At 32.6% G+C, this 15,037-nt stretch overlaps 2 protein-coding genes across 42 annotated transcripts; one reads left to right on the top strand and one right to left on the bottom strand.

Moving 5' to 3' along the window:
• The first annotated feature begins 1,481 nt into the window (after positions 1 to 1,481).
• Positions 1,482 to 10,194, top strand: LOC148226256 (lysosomal-associated transmembrane protein 4A). 40 transcript variants are annotated; one of them, XM_088204442.1, is made up of 10 exons: positions 2,101 to 2,559; positions 2,638 to 2,744; positions 2,819 to 2,899; positions 4,654 to 4,802; positions 5,018 to 5,148; positions 6,959 to 7,093; positions 7,828 to 8,020; positions 8,096 to 8,234; positions 8,315 to 8,471; positions 9,032 to 10,194. In XM_088204442.1, exons 6-10 carry the CDS (start codon positions 6,989 to 6,991, stop codon positions 9,332 to 9,334), a joined length of 897 nt encoding a protein of 298 aa, XP_088060568.1. In that variant the 5' UTR covers positions 2,101 to 2,559; positions 2,638 to 2,744; positions 2,819 to 2,899; positions 4,654 to 4,802; positions 5,018 to 5,148; positions 6,959 to 6,988; the 3' UTR covers positions 9,335 to 10,194. The 40 variants fall into 40 exon arrangements, with proteins under 40 accessions (XP_088060566.1, XP_088060574.1, XP_088060555.1 ...); XM_088204453.1 differs by lacking the exon at positions 2,638 to 2,744 and having other exon boundaries at positions 2,101 to 2,195; positions 5,018 to 5,064; XM_088204461.1 differs by lacking the exon at positions 5,018 to 5,148 and having other exon boundaries at positions 2,101 to 2,195.
• Positions 10,195 to 12,381: 2,187 nt separating this feature from the next.
• On the bottom strand, positions 12,382 to 13,860 carry LOC148226255 (CUE domain-containing protein 1). 2 transcript variants are annotated; one of them, XM_088203958.1, is made up of 4 exons: positions 13,749 to 13,860; positions 13,157 to 13,443; positions 12,792 to 13,078; positions 12,382 to 12,724 (listed from the first exon to the last, which is right to left on the bottom strand). In XM_088203958.1, the coding sequence occupies exons 2-4, from the start codon at positions 13,429 to 13,431 to the stop codon at positions 12,579 to 12,581; spliced, it is 708 nt and encodes a 235-aa protein (XP_088060084.1). In that variant the 5' UTR covers positions 13,432 to 13,443; positions 13,749 to 13,860; the 3' UTR covers positions 12,382 to 12,578. The 2 variants fall into 2 exon arrangements, with proteins under 2 accessions (XP_088060084.1, XP_088060083.1); XM_088203957.1 differs by having other exon boundaries at positions 12,792 to 13,443.
• Between the last annotated feature and the right edge of the window lie 1,177 nt (positions 13,861 to 15,037).

Here is a 15,037-nt window from a genome sequence, read left to right as displayed (position 1 = left end):
AAGTGTAAACGTAGTACAGTATTTTCATTTATCTTCATTTTACCTGCGGCCACTGTGGCACTTTTAAATATTTTCATCAATTTTGGTACTTTTAAAAAATATTGTAGATTTAGAACTTTGAGTTTGTTGCCTAATTGTTACTGTTGGAGCCTATTTATATTAACATATAGAATAGCCAAAACTTAGCGACACTTGGGCAGCACTGGCTTGAAGGTTTTTTCTCTCGAGTGGCAAGCCTGGTGGAACTCGCAATGGCCGGTTGCGGGTCCGGCCAGCTGATCCGCGCATTGTCTATATAAACAACTTTAATCGTCAATAAAAACACTACTGTACCGGTTCAATCTGTATCTAATTGCCACCTGCCACCATCTCGTCGGCAAATTACTATTTAAATATTTAAATTGTTTTTATAAAAATAATGTACCTTATTCAAATAATTTTGATAGGAAAACACCCAGTAGGTAATCAAAATACTATGACACTAAAGAAACTGCTGAAGATTCTGATAATTATATTTCATAAAAAATATTTAAAATACTGTATTTGTGCTTATAAATTACATAAATACAGCAGTTGTTCAGTCAGACTTACAATATTTTAATACATTAAAACGTTTACATTCCACCCTTTCTTTGTGCAATTTCCAAGTTATGCGGTTTTTTAATGCAATTTTTTTTAAATACATATATTTTTCGGGATATATATGTAAAACGTAACTATGGTTAAAAAATTGCTTCCTATCAGAGGTAGAAATATATATGAAGCAGAAAGCTTTTGATTTTAAAGTTGTATACATTTTCAACAATGCACCACGTCATCTGCATTTAGAACATAGCAATGTAAAGATATTGTTTCTTTCACCAAATACAAAAAGCATCATTCAGCCATTGTTCGCGGGAGGAAATGTGACGGTTCGCAAAAGTAAGAAAAGATCATCAGAAAAAAAAGACGGAAAATCTTCCATTATATATTTCAGGTTTTAGTGAGCACTCGTTTCAGCAATGGCTATGTATGCCTGTTAATAAATGCAAATATATTCAGCCAGTCGCCACAAATCTATACATTTAGCTGGACATAATAACAAATACTACATCTCCTGATACTTATTTTCATAGTTACACATTTTATTTTTACTTATTGTTTCTAGTTTCTTGTTTTAAGAACCGGCTCTAAGAACTAAAATTATTTTAGCAACTGGTTCTATCCAACCGGTGCGAATCTATAGCAGCACATCACTGCTTTTACGATGCTATTACTGTCTTATCTATGGATTCTGTTTTTTAAATTAAATAAAATATTTTATTTAAGAAAAAAATATACAGTGGAAAAATATGTGGAAAAAGCAATAGAGCTAGATTCAGTATTAAAAAATATAGGCATGAAAAAGTATAAAATAATAATTTGCACTGTAAGCATTTAACCGCAACGCTGGTCACACTGAGCGGCTGATCGATTGTGCGCATGCGTGAGCCAGAGACGGTGCCATTAGATCGTGCTCCACTGCGACACATACTGTGTGTGTACTCTGCGGTTCGCTAAGGTAACGTTTTACGTTTTAATACTGTTTTTGACGCTATCGGTCGCCGGGCGTGATCGTTTTCTTTCGCGCCCCCGCGTCTTCGCCCTTCCGCCTTTTGCGTATACTGTATACTTCAAAGATAATCATTACGCTTTGCTTATCTTTTAACGTCACTCGCGTTCGCGTACATAGACGCTTCTTCTAATAAACAATCGACAAACTGAATGCATAATCTAAATCACATTAGTCATAAGTGCGCATACTTTTTCGTCAGCTGGAAATATATGGTGTAATTTAATACTATTTTATTTATTATTATTAATTGCATTGCAGGTTATTGAAACTAATAATATACACCTGTCACTATACATATAATATTAAACAAAAACAAAAGATGTAAACAATTGAAACAAAACCCATTTTCAAATCGATACAATGTATTATGTTATTTTGTGTAGCTATTTTGAGCACTCCGTTGTTTTATTGTTATAGCTTTCTAGAGGGCCATTGTGTTGGACCCCCCCATCCCCCACCCGTCCCCCAAACCAACTCACTACTTAAGACACGTTTTCAGTTGATTCAGTCAACTGAAAACCATAAAAGTGCGATAAAAATTCAAAACACTGCTCTATTGTTCTCTAAATTGGCAGCGGCGTTACATACAATCTAACCGAGTGTATATACTAATATAGTTGCACGTTTGTTTTTATACAATACAAAGTTGTTTTATATTAGTATATATACATGTTGCTCTCGTAGTAGTCTCTGAGTCATTTCCAAGATTGGGTGAATCAGGATTGACTCGGCTTTGTGCGAGTTGCAAGTTGGGCTGAACTCTCGTGAATCCCAAGCCCGAAACAAAGTAGTAGCAAAGTGAAAGTGTTGCGAGTACACTATAATCGCCCTTACTTCGCTCTTTCCTACTCTCGATTGTCTGGCCAATGTGATACTTCAACTATTGTTCAAACAGCTGGAGATTTGGCAACGCTATCACTGGGCACTGTAATTCAGAAACACTTTCACAGACTTTGTCGGCATATGTATCGGTCCCTTTTGGTGAAGTGCATTCTTTTGTGCTTCTATATTATATTATAATAATATAAATATCCAATCGGCAGGTATGCTCAGGCCTGCCGAGGGGGGACAAATTTTCCTTTTCAATTGCACGTTTTCCTTGAGGGGCCTGACTGGTAAAAATCATAGCAGAAATATATTTATAAAAAAAGTAAAAACTGACCTCAAATAATGAATCTCAACTAAACTACTTTTTTTTGAGATCTGTGTACTGATGTATTTCAGATATAAGTTGTTTCAACCCTTTTTATATATACAATAAAGAAAAGGAGCGGAACATTGCCTTCAGAAGCACCCACTTTCTAGGTAGTACTATAACAATAAACGTTATTATTCAAAGGGACAGGTTGTACTTTTTTAACGCGGCTCCGTTTGTGTTAAAATTTGTTTGCAAATTATTGTTGACTATTGCTTTTTCAATGTTTAAAAAATATTAGACATGAGAGAAAATATTCAACGAATGTAAATTAGTAGCAGTAAATTTAAGTATTCGATCTTAAAATTCAGATCGAATACCCAAGGAAGAAGCAAAGAAATTACGAAAAATCAACAACAGCACCAGCTGATTTTTATAAATATAATGTTTTTATATATTGTATTATCGATAATTTGACAACTGGATTTAATGCAGCAAAATAAATAATACATTCAGTTCCATGTGAATGTTCCTAAATGAAAATCTAGAAAAAACAGTCTCAAATTTATCCCGAAAATATTTTTTAAAATATGTTATTTCAGTAATCATATTGAAATACATTTTCACTAGTAGATATATATTTTTACCGTTTAAAATATTTACTATCTGGCAGGTGCTAGTAAAATTATAATTTTAAGTTTTCTATATGTAGTAATATATATATATATATATATATATATATATATATATATATATATTTACATACTTATCTTTATTTATTTACATCCAATGTATAAATGTTAAAGTGAATGTGTATTTTTTGGTAGAGTTTGTTGCACTCGATTGTTTCAGATAAAACTCCCTTAGCATTTAAGTAAAAGTTCACTAGTAGAGATTCGGCCCGCTATTTTTTTATCGCTCAATATATGCGGCACCCAAGTATCGAGCTTCTTGATCATCCTGAGCTTTCGTAAATGTCTCCAAACAGAAGCGTCAGTAATGTTTGATGCTCGAACAATCTCACGTATCATCAAATGACGGTCATTATCAATTATGGTCTTGATTTTATCAATGTCTACAGTGACAGTTCGTCCGGAGCGAGATGCTTCTTTGATATCAAAATTTCACTCTCTAAATCCGCATAATCACTTTCTGCACATTGAATCATTACAACATCCGCTACATATACGGCACAAAATGACTCGTGATGATTCGCTTGCCCTATTGAGTGCACTCCGTTTACACTTACATGTGCATCATAGTTGATTTAAGTATCCGCTAGCGTTGATAAATGGGACTCATATAAACTTTGTATGAATGTTTTTAATAATATTTTACCGTGAATTCATTGATAAATGGATTTTAATTGATCGTGAATTTTTTAAGTGGTCTTATTTTCCACATTTTGTCAAGTAAGTGCTTAGTTCGATCTTCAAAATTCGATATTATTCTCATTAAGTACATATCTTAAATCGTCTTAAAATTCTATAAGTCGCCTTTTTTAAAGTGCAGGTTAACACATTGCGCTGGTAAAAATTGAGGTGTTGCGTGCACAAAAATCGTATCTAATATAATTTTATAAAATTTTAAATTCCAAGCTCACCATATACTATGTTTTGAAACTCTAAATATCCATTAAAGAACTATTTATAGTCAAGTAAACTAATACAATGCGACAAGTGGGGTAAAAAAATCCTTTCTACCAACCCCATGTCAATGAACCATCCTATCCACGTACAAAATAAAGGTTTTTAAAGAGTTGCAGTACAAAAGCAGACTATTAAAAATCTGGCATAAATACGATCTGTTTCATGGTTTTGACCATGTCAAATAAAAGAATAGTTCATTAATTGAACAAAAAAATATCACTGAGACTATATTGATTTTTATTAATTAATTAATCATATACAAAAAAATATGGAAGTGCTTTGTGTAGTGTGAACTGTGATCTAATGGAGAACAATGAAATTGTCGTAAAATAACCCGTATAAATACATTACCCGACTTCCACCACCAGTCAACAAAAAACGTATTTTTATGGATCTCACACACCAGCAAAAAGTGAAAAAATTGGTAATTTTACCTGTTCTGCTAACAATGTGTTAAATGAGTAAATAAACCCGTAATTATTTTATTGAATTATGTGTTCTCCATCTTTTTCTATGATTATTCTCCACATGTTAATCAATTTTTTTTATATCTGATTCGAAAAATAATGTATTTTGGAAGCAATTAATTCTTTAATGTCGTTTTTTATATCTGTTTTTGTATCCCTAAATCTGTTGCAGGGATCTAAATAGATGATAGTCGTTTGGAGCAATGTCTGAAGAATAAGGTGGGTGAGAAATGAGTTCCCAAGAAAATCCATTGATTTTTTCTATCAATTTCTTCGATATATGAGGGCGAATTACATCAAAGAGTAAGAGTCGCTTTTAAACGAATTAGTTGAGCACACTATGTATCTGTCGTCATTGTTTGCCCATAATCCAATTTTCATTATTAATTATATGCCCTTCAAATCCCACCAAATGCATAACGTTATCTTATTGAGGTGTAATTCTGTTCTCGGGGCTGGAATTGGGGGTTGATTAGCGTACAACCACTGCTTTTTATGTTGTGTGTTAAAATAAAAGGTCCACTTTTCATCTCCACTAACAATATGACTGAAATAAATCTTTCTGTTCTCGAATCATCAATGATTGGCAAATTGAGATACGCTGCGTTAGTTTTTCCTCAGATAATTTATGAGATACATTGACATCTTTTCTAATTACTTAAATGTCTGAACTGATGCAGGCGACACATTAAACTTTTATGTTAGCTTATGTACCGTTAAATCTCAGATCCGCTTTGATGGCAGCCCTAAATCCTCACTAATAACCCTTAAGGACTACCATAGATTTACATAGATATTCAATATCAAAATTCCAAGAACGAAATTTTTAGAACCACATTTGACACTTTAAATTTAATGGCATTCCTGCCCATTGCATTACAGGTGATTTTATCTGCTACTGTTATATCTATTATCACCAAGTTAAAACTCATGAAGCATAATATGGTTTAACAGATTATTTTCTCTCCACTGCTATTGTTGATTTAAGGTTGAAAATATCAAAACTAAAAACTGAATAGCATCATTGTTACGACTACTGTTAACAAACACCGAAAGAATAGTGAAACTATCGTTAATTTATTAATCTGAGGAGACCCTTTTTTAAGCTCTTACCATCATCCATAAAAAACACGAATGTCTTAGGTGATTTTTTTCATTCAAAAATATGAATTGGTTTGTGGGCCGCCTGTGGACAGCGCTGTTCTAGAGTATTCGTATACTTTTTTAGTCCTTAAAATTTTGTAATTATTGCCATGGAGATTACGTAAAAAAATATGTTGTTACATTTATCTTTTTTGTTTAATAAATTACGAGATTGAGTCATTTGACTTACTCATGTATAGTCTGTCCAAGATGTTAACGACCATCGTCGTTGTATTGTAAATAAGGGTGCGTGTACGCATTCATGCACACATCTACAGTTTTCCACGAATTTTTTTACACCGATATGAGAACGTTACCAATACTAAATCAGGGATGTTTTTAAAGTAGGGTGACCATGCGTTGGAAATTGCATTAAAAACTATAATGTTTCGCGCTCAAACACGTTCGCGATGTTATTGTTCTTTGTTTACATATATTATTAAATATTTACATTCTGTTCCGTACAACCCATAAATTATGTTTTAGATGTCTCTGCGCTTATACCCGCACCTGATGGTTAACCGTATTTTTTGTAAAAATTTGTCCTGACGTTTGTTTGTGATTTTATGACGGGTCATAAAATCGGGCCATTTTCGCTCGCCTTTATTATTTTGCGCCAAAGTTGCCGCCATTGGTATACGTCTTAAATAATATTTTGGTGAGTGCTGTCATGTTTTTGAGTTAAATATGTATACAAATAAGCAAAATAAGTAAGCAAGTGTTATTTTACATTTTCCTCAACAAATAAAATTAAAAAAGTAAAAATTAATTGCACTTGTAATTTCACATGGTCACCCTATTAAATTCTCTCACCAGTACTATGACGATGGTCGTTCATATCTTGGACGGGCTGTACATGATTCATATAATATGCTATGTGCTAGTTTAAATAATTCATGCGCTCGGCCTAGCGACACTTATATATAGCATTTTCAACTTATTGATTAATAAATATATTGTATTTTTTCAGATATCGTCCTAGAGGACGCACTCGTCGAAAATGTTGAGATTACGCCCCAAATTGGGCTCCGAGCATGGCGAATGGCGTTGTTGTGGCTGTCTACACGTCCGCAATGGTACAATAATCCTCGGATTGTGGCACATGGTGAGTATTTTATTTATCACATCGCCATAGTCTATCCGACTTGAGCAGACAAAATATGCGCAAAATCATAAATTGCATTTTTTTACTTTTTAAGTTTTTCAATATTTGAAAAGCTAAAAAATTATGTGTTGAGGCCCACAAGTACTTTTAAAGATTCGGAATCTTTTGTCGTTATTGTTATGAGTATGTATAAAAATAAAGTATGGTAATAAAGACAACTTGAAGCTGTAAAATGACACCGATGTTGACATTAGTGGTGTCATTCTACACCTGCATTCCTTAAGCACAGCGTCAAGTGTGCAAGGTTTTATTTATGCGTTAAATTTTTTTTGAGAAAATTATTATGTAACAATTTATTGTCGAAGAAAAGCTTTTGTGTATGCGGAAATTACAAGGTTATTTACAAGTATAAATAAAATTAATTAATATTTCATTTTTTTGGCTTTCTTTTCATATTATTCATTGATTACGTCATCTTAATTAATATTATATTTTATCAAATTTTGTACTTTGTTTTTGTCCGACAATGGAACCTATATAATTCCTAATTAATTTGCTAATAAATGGCTAAAATTCTTTCACATAAAGTTGTAGAAACAGGAAAAGTGAAAAATATTATTCTTTGCTATTCTGGTGTGACTAAATTAGTCCTCAGTTATGAAGAGCCTGTAGAATATCACGTAAGCTATTACAGGCTGCTACACATCTAACTTTTGTGTTATTACACATTACAGCTGCTACACATCGCCGCTTTGGTTGTATTGGCGATGATTATGCAAGAACCTGAACTGCTGAAAAGACTGCAGGGCGAAACCACGTTGACGCCGCTCGGTGAAGAGCCCCCGGCGCCATTACCAACGCCATTGAGCAATGTAGACCTTCCAGCTCATCCCTACACAAATCACCGCCCGCACTCGCTCATATATCGTTAGTGCTTCTAATATCACTTACTTTATATGATTAAATTTCACACTGTCTCTATTTATATTATAAATGTTTTAGATGATGTCGATATGGGTGCCCTTGTCACCTTTTGTACGTTGACGATCAACGTCATGCTTATTTATGGAGCCGTCAAAGGAAAGCCGACCCATCTCTTGCCATTCTTTTGCCTCCAACTCTTCGATTTCGCCATTACTACGTAATTATAACGATCGGCATGAAATTTTCCTTTGTTTATGCATATATTAAATGGTATTGTTTTTATCGTTTTATCGACAGGCTTACTGCAACTGGATATCTGTGCTACTTACGTTCGCTTCATCGTCTCGTTGCTGAATCAAGACATATTCCGTGGCGTTCGCAACTCTTGCAGCTCTCGCCGAATAAACTGACATTGACGGTCATGTTGGCATTCATCGGTTGCATGATGATGAAGGTAAAATAAATTATATTTGCTGTGATGCAAGTCTTGATTATAATACAAATTGTTACCGATGAAGAATTAAGAAAAGTTGATGATTTTGGAGTAGTTACTTTATTTTTCCGTAATTACGTGGCGAGTCGTTTTTTATGAAACTTGTTAAATCATTAGCTGTCACGCTGCCATCTGCTTAGTGTAAAGAGTCACATCTGCATTGTTGAACACATACGGTAAAGTTGTCGAATTTTTGAATGAAGTACTACTCGAAGGTGATTTAAACACTAACAATGAAAATCAATATTATCGACATTTTCATCTGAGAGTTGGTGATTACTCTGACTAGTTCGTGCTTTGTCTGATGTTGAATGTGTTAAATGTATTATACCACACTATGCTTATCCTTGGTCTTAAAAACATATTTCTGGTTGTTCTTAGATCCATTTTCAATAATTAAAATAGACATTTTCAAGGCAGCTTTTTGAAATTTTTAAAATATATTTCCTTGATCTAGAAATTTTCTTAAATGGAGAATTCCTCTTATATGTAATGAGATACTACAAATTTATATTTTTCAGGCTTACTGTATCAACATGGTTTGGCGCTGTTACAAATATCTGACTATGCGTCAACACGCTCTACGATCTCTGCTGCCCTATACGCCTACGATTAGCGACAGTCAACGTGTTCGACTCTCTGGCTCTTCTCCGACACCAGGTCCAGCTCTAGCTCCGCTGCCGGATTATGAGGAAGCGCTCAAGCAAGCACCGCCGCCTTCTTACCAAATGGCCACCGCTCATTTGCTGGAACCTAACGTTCCCGTTGTGCAACCCGCTCCGGCCCCGCCAGTCGCCAACGCCAATAATACTCCAGCAGTCTAATTGGTATATACATGTATTTCAACGAAATCGTCCCACTATTGAAACATTCCAAATCTTTCTCAATATTGTAAATTGATTATTGTTAAAGAACATCATTCGACTGTTTTTTGAACCTTGTATGTAATTAAAATTATTAACAAGTATCAATGTTGGTGTTTTAGTTCAAATTGATAGAATTAAGATAGCTAACTTATTACATAAATTACAATACACATTAATGTCTAGTGGGATTCTTATAGCTTGTGTATATATATATATTATAATGTTAGTGTATTATTATTGTTTGCACAAAGATCAGGGTTAAAACTAAAAACTATTACAAAAAATTATTTATCAAATTTAATTTTTATATTGATATTTTTTAAAGTTAACGAATTAACTTTCAAACTATACATTTATGGATTTGTGTATAAATGTTTAGATCTGACGTTCTTTTTACTTTTCGGAAAAGAACGACTCGTTTTCTCGCATTTCTTTAGATGGAAAACTAGTCGTGAAATGTATTTTTTAGCATAACATTTGTCCAAAATGTTTTTTAACGTATATTAAATTAAAGTCAATGTTGTAGTTTGTCGCATCGATGACACGGTACAGTCTTTGTACTCGAGTCATTTGTATAAACAAGTGTTTCCTATTGCACTATCAATCGGTCGACTTTATTTATAGTGATTAACGATGTTTTTTTTTGCGTTTTGGTCGAATGGATAATTTATATAAAAAAAATGTTTTTTCACTTATATGTATGTATATGAAAAAACTTAATTTAACTTTACACAGTGATCATACTCTTGTGAATGTTTAGTAATTTAATTCCATTTAATATGTGTCAATTTTATGAAAATTATACTATACCAAAATAACTTTGTTTTTAATACGTATATGCGTTTTTGTAAAAAATGCGTAGCAAAACCTTTTATAATATTATTGTATTTTTTTGAGAGATTGGTTTATCTCACAGATCAAGTCCACAGCGAATTAGAAAAATATCTAATTTCCAACATACATGCTAATATTATAAAATTAACTCAGGCAAGTGGTTAAAATAAACAGAGCAAGACCACAGTAACATTGCAGTGCAGTGACAACCACAGAAGGAGGGGTGGGTTAAGGATGATAGTATGAGATGCCTTACTGTATATAACCGGCAGTAATATGCGCTGATGAGATAGATATAGTGGCGAGATCAAAACAGGCACTAATAGAAGCCTTTAACGCCATTGAATCTGAAAATGGGGTTTAAGATCAATGAAATAGAAGCAAAATACTTGTCGGTTATGCCTATCCTGAAAATCTCGAAATGAACGAGTACACTTTTGGGTGTGTGACTTCACATACCTCGAAATCCTGTTAACAGCTACAAACAATGTCAGCAAGGAGATCAAGAGATGTGTAGTGTCAGCGAATAAATGCTATTTCACCCTAATAAAACAAATCAAATCGCAGACACTATCTCGTCATACAAAAATATTGCTCTACAAAACGCTGATCAGACCACAGTTCTGACATACGATTTAGAGAGCTGGACACTTACCAGGGCTGCCGAAAGGCTGCTTGACATATTCGAGAGGAAAGTGCTTTGCAGGGTATATGGCGCTATATACGAGAGCAACGAGTGGCGTATACGAAACAATCAGGAGCTCTACAACATCTTCCAAGAAGAGTGTTTCCGCCTTCATCAGAGTTGGAAGACTCCAGGATGGAAGTTGGAAGAAAAATATGATTGTAACCGGTGAATGTTCGATTTATATGAAGTTTAAAAAATGGGATAGCGAACCTAATCTAACCGGCGAACAGTTGATGATGCTCGATTTATATGAAGTTAAAAAATATGGAACAGCGTACCTAGTCAATCAATGCCCGGTATATATGAAGTTTAATAGTTTAATAACGTACTTAATCTATATAGGATCGCCGTTGGTGTTCTCCTCTCCACACTGTTTTTCAACAGCCCGACTTCGTGGCTTTCACCCTCTTGAATTTGCATCAAATAAAAATAATAAATGCATGTTTTTGTTGCTTTACAGCGAATCGCTTAGGTCAGCATGTCAGTGCGGCAAATAATATCAGATTATATTATTTAACAATATTGTTTGATAATCACAGTGCCCCATAAGACTAGCGGCCCAGGCGGTCACCTGTATTGCCGGCCCTGATTGTTGTATCCCCTTTGTGGAAATGCATATATAAAAATCTTGGACGATGATCCTGAAATGAGACATTTATTCGCTGTTACTCGGCGATTTTACTTCATCTTCGTATATGGTTAGTTAATTATAAATAGTCTGTTACTTTTTGACAAATGGCCAGTAAGGCAGCCATTGACCTTAGTGACAATACCTTGTCATTTAATAATGCCTGGTGTATAACAACACATTTTAACATTGTACTGTCAACATTTAGTTAACCCTTTAATTTAATAACTGATCTTTATTAGTATTTAATTAAATATGAGTATTTAATCGAATTAAAAGCTTGGAATTTTTGTAATAAATTTATTAATAACTCAAGATACAAAAGTATAATACACAGGTAAGCATAAATTAAATAAATATGATCACATTCTGAAAGAAGATATTAAACATATGTTTTTTTTTAAAACATCGAGATTCAATAAATAATGTTTTAGGAATGAAAAACAGGTACACGAGAGTGAAAAAAATAATCTATTAAACATATAATAAGTTAATGGTTTTAATAAATAGTAAAATATATTAATAAATATACAATTATATATAATATTAATCTTTAAATATTTTAAATAATAACAAAATAAAATATTTATAATAAATTAATATAAAATAATGTATATATTTTTATAAAAAAGGATAACTATTATAGTTTATTACTAAAGAGATTTTTGTTTTTGATTGATTCTAAACGAGATTTATTAGAGCTATTATTGCAAATTGCGCGCTATACGATTGTACCTACATACACGAGTATGTATTATAAGGCATTTTTGTTCATTGGTTTGTTTTTGTATTATTATTATATTGCACGATTACCCCCGAATCGAAAATTAAATAAAAACATTTTTTTCACAATTCTTTTTGACTAGACATATAAAAAAATCACAATAAGAGTATCTTTTACTTATTGACTAAAATTAATCCTATTAATGGCAACGTCTAAATTTGTATGTTAGTTTAACTAACTGAAGCACTGCCTATCGAATACTCATTAGTTTGCCACGAGTCGTCAGGTTCTAATGGTAAATATGTAAAAATATCGATTGTCGATCGGTTTACTTTTGACCGCTGGACTGAGATCGAGTCGGTCGTTCTTCGTCATCGCTGTGTTCTTCTTGTAGTAGTCCTCCAGTGGTGTTACTTTTCTTGCTACCCTGCCAGGTGAACACCCTTGTCAATTGCGAAAACTTCTTTTTTGACACTAAAATTTAGGATAAATATTAATAACATGAAATTTATAATAATATAGTAAAATACAATGGACTGACTCTTTCCCATGTTTTTAAGTCGGTCTTTAAAATCAGCTTCATCCTCATTTCCTTTTTTAGATTCATTCTTTCCTTGTTCTTTGTCGAGAGCGCATAAAAAGTCTTGATTCCACCGCAGTTCTGCCATAAATTCTTCGTTTTGTAAAAACAGTGCGATTCGTTCGTCTTCAAGATCTGGATTTTCAGATAAATCTAGAGCGGTTGAAGGTAATTTTAAAAAATTTGCAGGTAGAGATCCAATCATTGGAGGTTTCCATCCATGTTTTACTTTTAAAGGTATATTATCACTGAAAATATAAATCGCAAAAGTATTAAATTTGTTATACGTTAAAAATGTGCTATTTGAACAATCTATTGATATATACCTAGACACAGATGAGTTACTGACTGCAGTGGAAGCCATCGTTTGAACCGCAGGTCGTTTAACAACGCCATTGCCAGTTTCCCCCTTCTCAATTTCATTCCTCAACTTTTCATTTTGATTGTCGGTACTCATGGCTAATAGTTGATCGATTGTCGCATCTACTGCTCCCATATTAGCCCTTAAGACTGCTTCAATAACATCGTCGTCCATCTCTGGAAACATCGTTTTGAAGTCGGTCATGGCTTGTGTAAACTCTAACTGCATCGTGGAAGCCATTTCGATCAGTCACTGCAATTATATAAATTATGATTCTATACATAGAGTATTATTAATTAATTTTCAAACTGCATTGGCCAAAGGCCAATTGAGATGCAATCGATTGACATTGCTGAATATTGGTGTTAATTTTTTCACAAACGTTCGAATGGTTTCGTAGAGGTGTAAATTTGATTTGTCATCGTTAGATTCAGAAATAATATTACGCAAATGGTTTTGAAGGTTTTTAAAATCAATGTCGAGTTTTGTTAATAGGTTTAAATTGTGTATATGTAATGTTAAATTGTAAATAAATACATTTAACACCAAATGCTTACATTAAATTTGGTATTGACATAAATATCGGCAGAGGAACGCCTCTGTCGGGCGAATCAGATGTGCAAAGTGACAGCTCTGAGTGTTGCCATGTCGTTGTTGTTGTGCCTAAAATTATTGAACATCAATGCGTGTTGTTTTGTAAATATAAAATTAAAACATGCGAATAAAAATTGTAAATTTATTTATAAACTATTTTTTTATTAGTGGCACTTTTAATAAAATATTATATTAGTAATATCGAGCTACATTTATGGCAAATGTAACGATATAAAAAAAATGAATTCATGACCAAAATTGTGACCATGTATAAAGTTTGCAATTTTAAATGTATATTAGTATACAATTTTTAATTTTAAATACATTATTATTACATTGGGAAATATTCACATATTATTATCAAATAATTTTAATAAGACATTTTGTGGTAATATTATTTTTCAAAATGGTAACTAAATTTGGTTCATAGAAGCTGTAATGCCATGATACAGATTTGACAAAATGCTGCAACCTGAATTTGAAAATTTTGTGTTTTTTGGGATTAAAAAATATTAAAGGAGAGGGGGGGGGGGTGATAAAAATAATTACTCCCCTTGAGATGATTCTTATTTTTACTTTATAATTTACTTATATTATTCCTAAGATACTTGTATTTGTATGGACACATTTTACGTTCACTAGTAGGACAATTACAGATTTTGAATAAATATCAAAATATTGTCAATAACAATAATGAGTGTCATATTCAATTTAGTTAAAAAATTTAAAATTTGAGATTATTGGGATTCTCGACTTACGTGACATTAATTGAGCCTCAGAATTTAATTTAGAGTATGAACCTAAAATTATGGGAATAATTTTAGGACATTCTTCAACATTAATTTTACAAACCATCGACATAACCATATACCTGAGTTACGAGAAGCCGTAAGTCAAGTTAAACTAATTTTTATGTAATAAAATAAATTTTATGGTTTCTTATTTTTGCATATGCAAAAATAAACATCTTGAACAGAAAGTTAGGAAATGTATGTTATCACACCCTTATACTATAAAAATAATATTTTTTGTACTATAAAAGCTTTATACGATTTTTTAAACCTGAAAGAATTGTTTTTTTTACACAAAAGCGTATCTTTTAACTAAATAGTTTAACATTATCTGAATTTCTGATATTACACAATCTCTTTTTCCCATAGTTATTGTCATCATAGTGATGAACCTAATTTAAAATAATATGATTTGGGTGCAGAATTCGTTCTTCGAAATTTATAAAAATATATCATAGTTA

Source organism: Plectrocnemia conspersa, unplaced genomic scaffold (genome assembly GCF_051122295.1).
Source record: "Plectrocnemia conspersa isolate PC_06_02 unplaced genomic scaffold, ASM5112229v1 ptg000014l, whole genome shotgun sequence".
In the NCBI taxonomy this organism is placed as follows: Eukaryota; Metazoa; Arthropoda; class Insecta; order Trichoptera; family Polycentropodidae; genus Plectrocnemia; species Plectrocnemia conspersa.
Note: the sequence above shows the minus strand (reverse complement) of the source record. Positions and strands in the feature narration are given on the sequence as shown.

Coding starts and splice junctions, on each gene's coding strand:
- LOC148226255 (XM_088203957.1), bottom strand. CDS start 13,431: ATGGCTTCCACGATGCAGTTAGAGTTTACACAAGCCATGACCGACTTC. Junction 12,725..12,791: donor ACTTAAAAACATGGGAAAGA/GTCAGTCCATTG, acceptor CCTAAATTTTAG/TGTCAAAAAAGAAGTTTTCG.
- LOC148226256 (XM_088204429.1), top strand. CDS start 6,989: ATGTTGAGATTACGCCCCAAATTGGGCTCCGAGCATGGCGAATGGCGT. Junction 8,021..8,095: donor CCCGCACTCGCTCATATATC/GTTAGTGCTTCT, acceptor TAAATGTTTTAG/ATGATGTCGATATGGGTGCC. Junction 8,472..9,031: donor TCGGTTGCATGATGATGAAG/GTAAAATAAATT, acceptor TATATTTTTCAG/GCTTACTGTATCAACATGGT.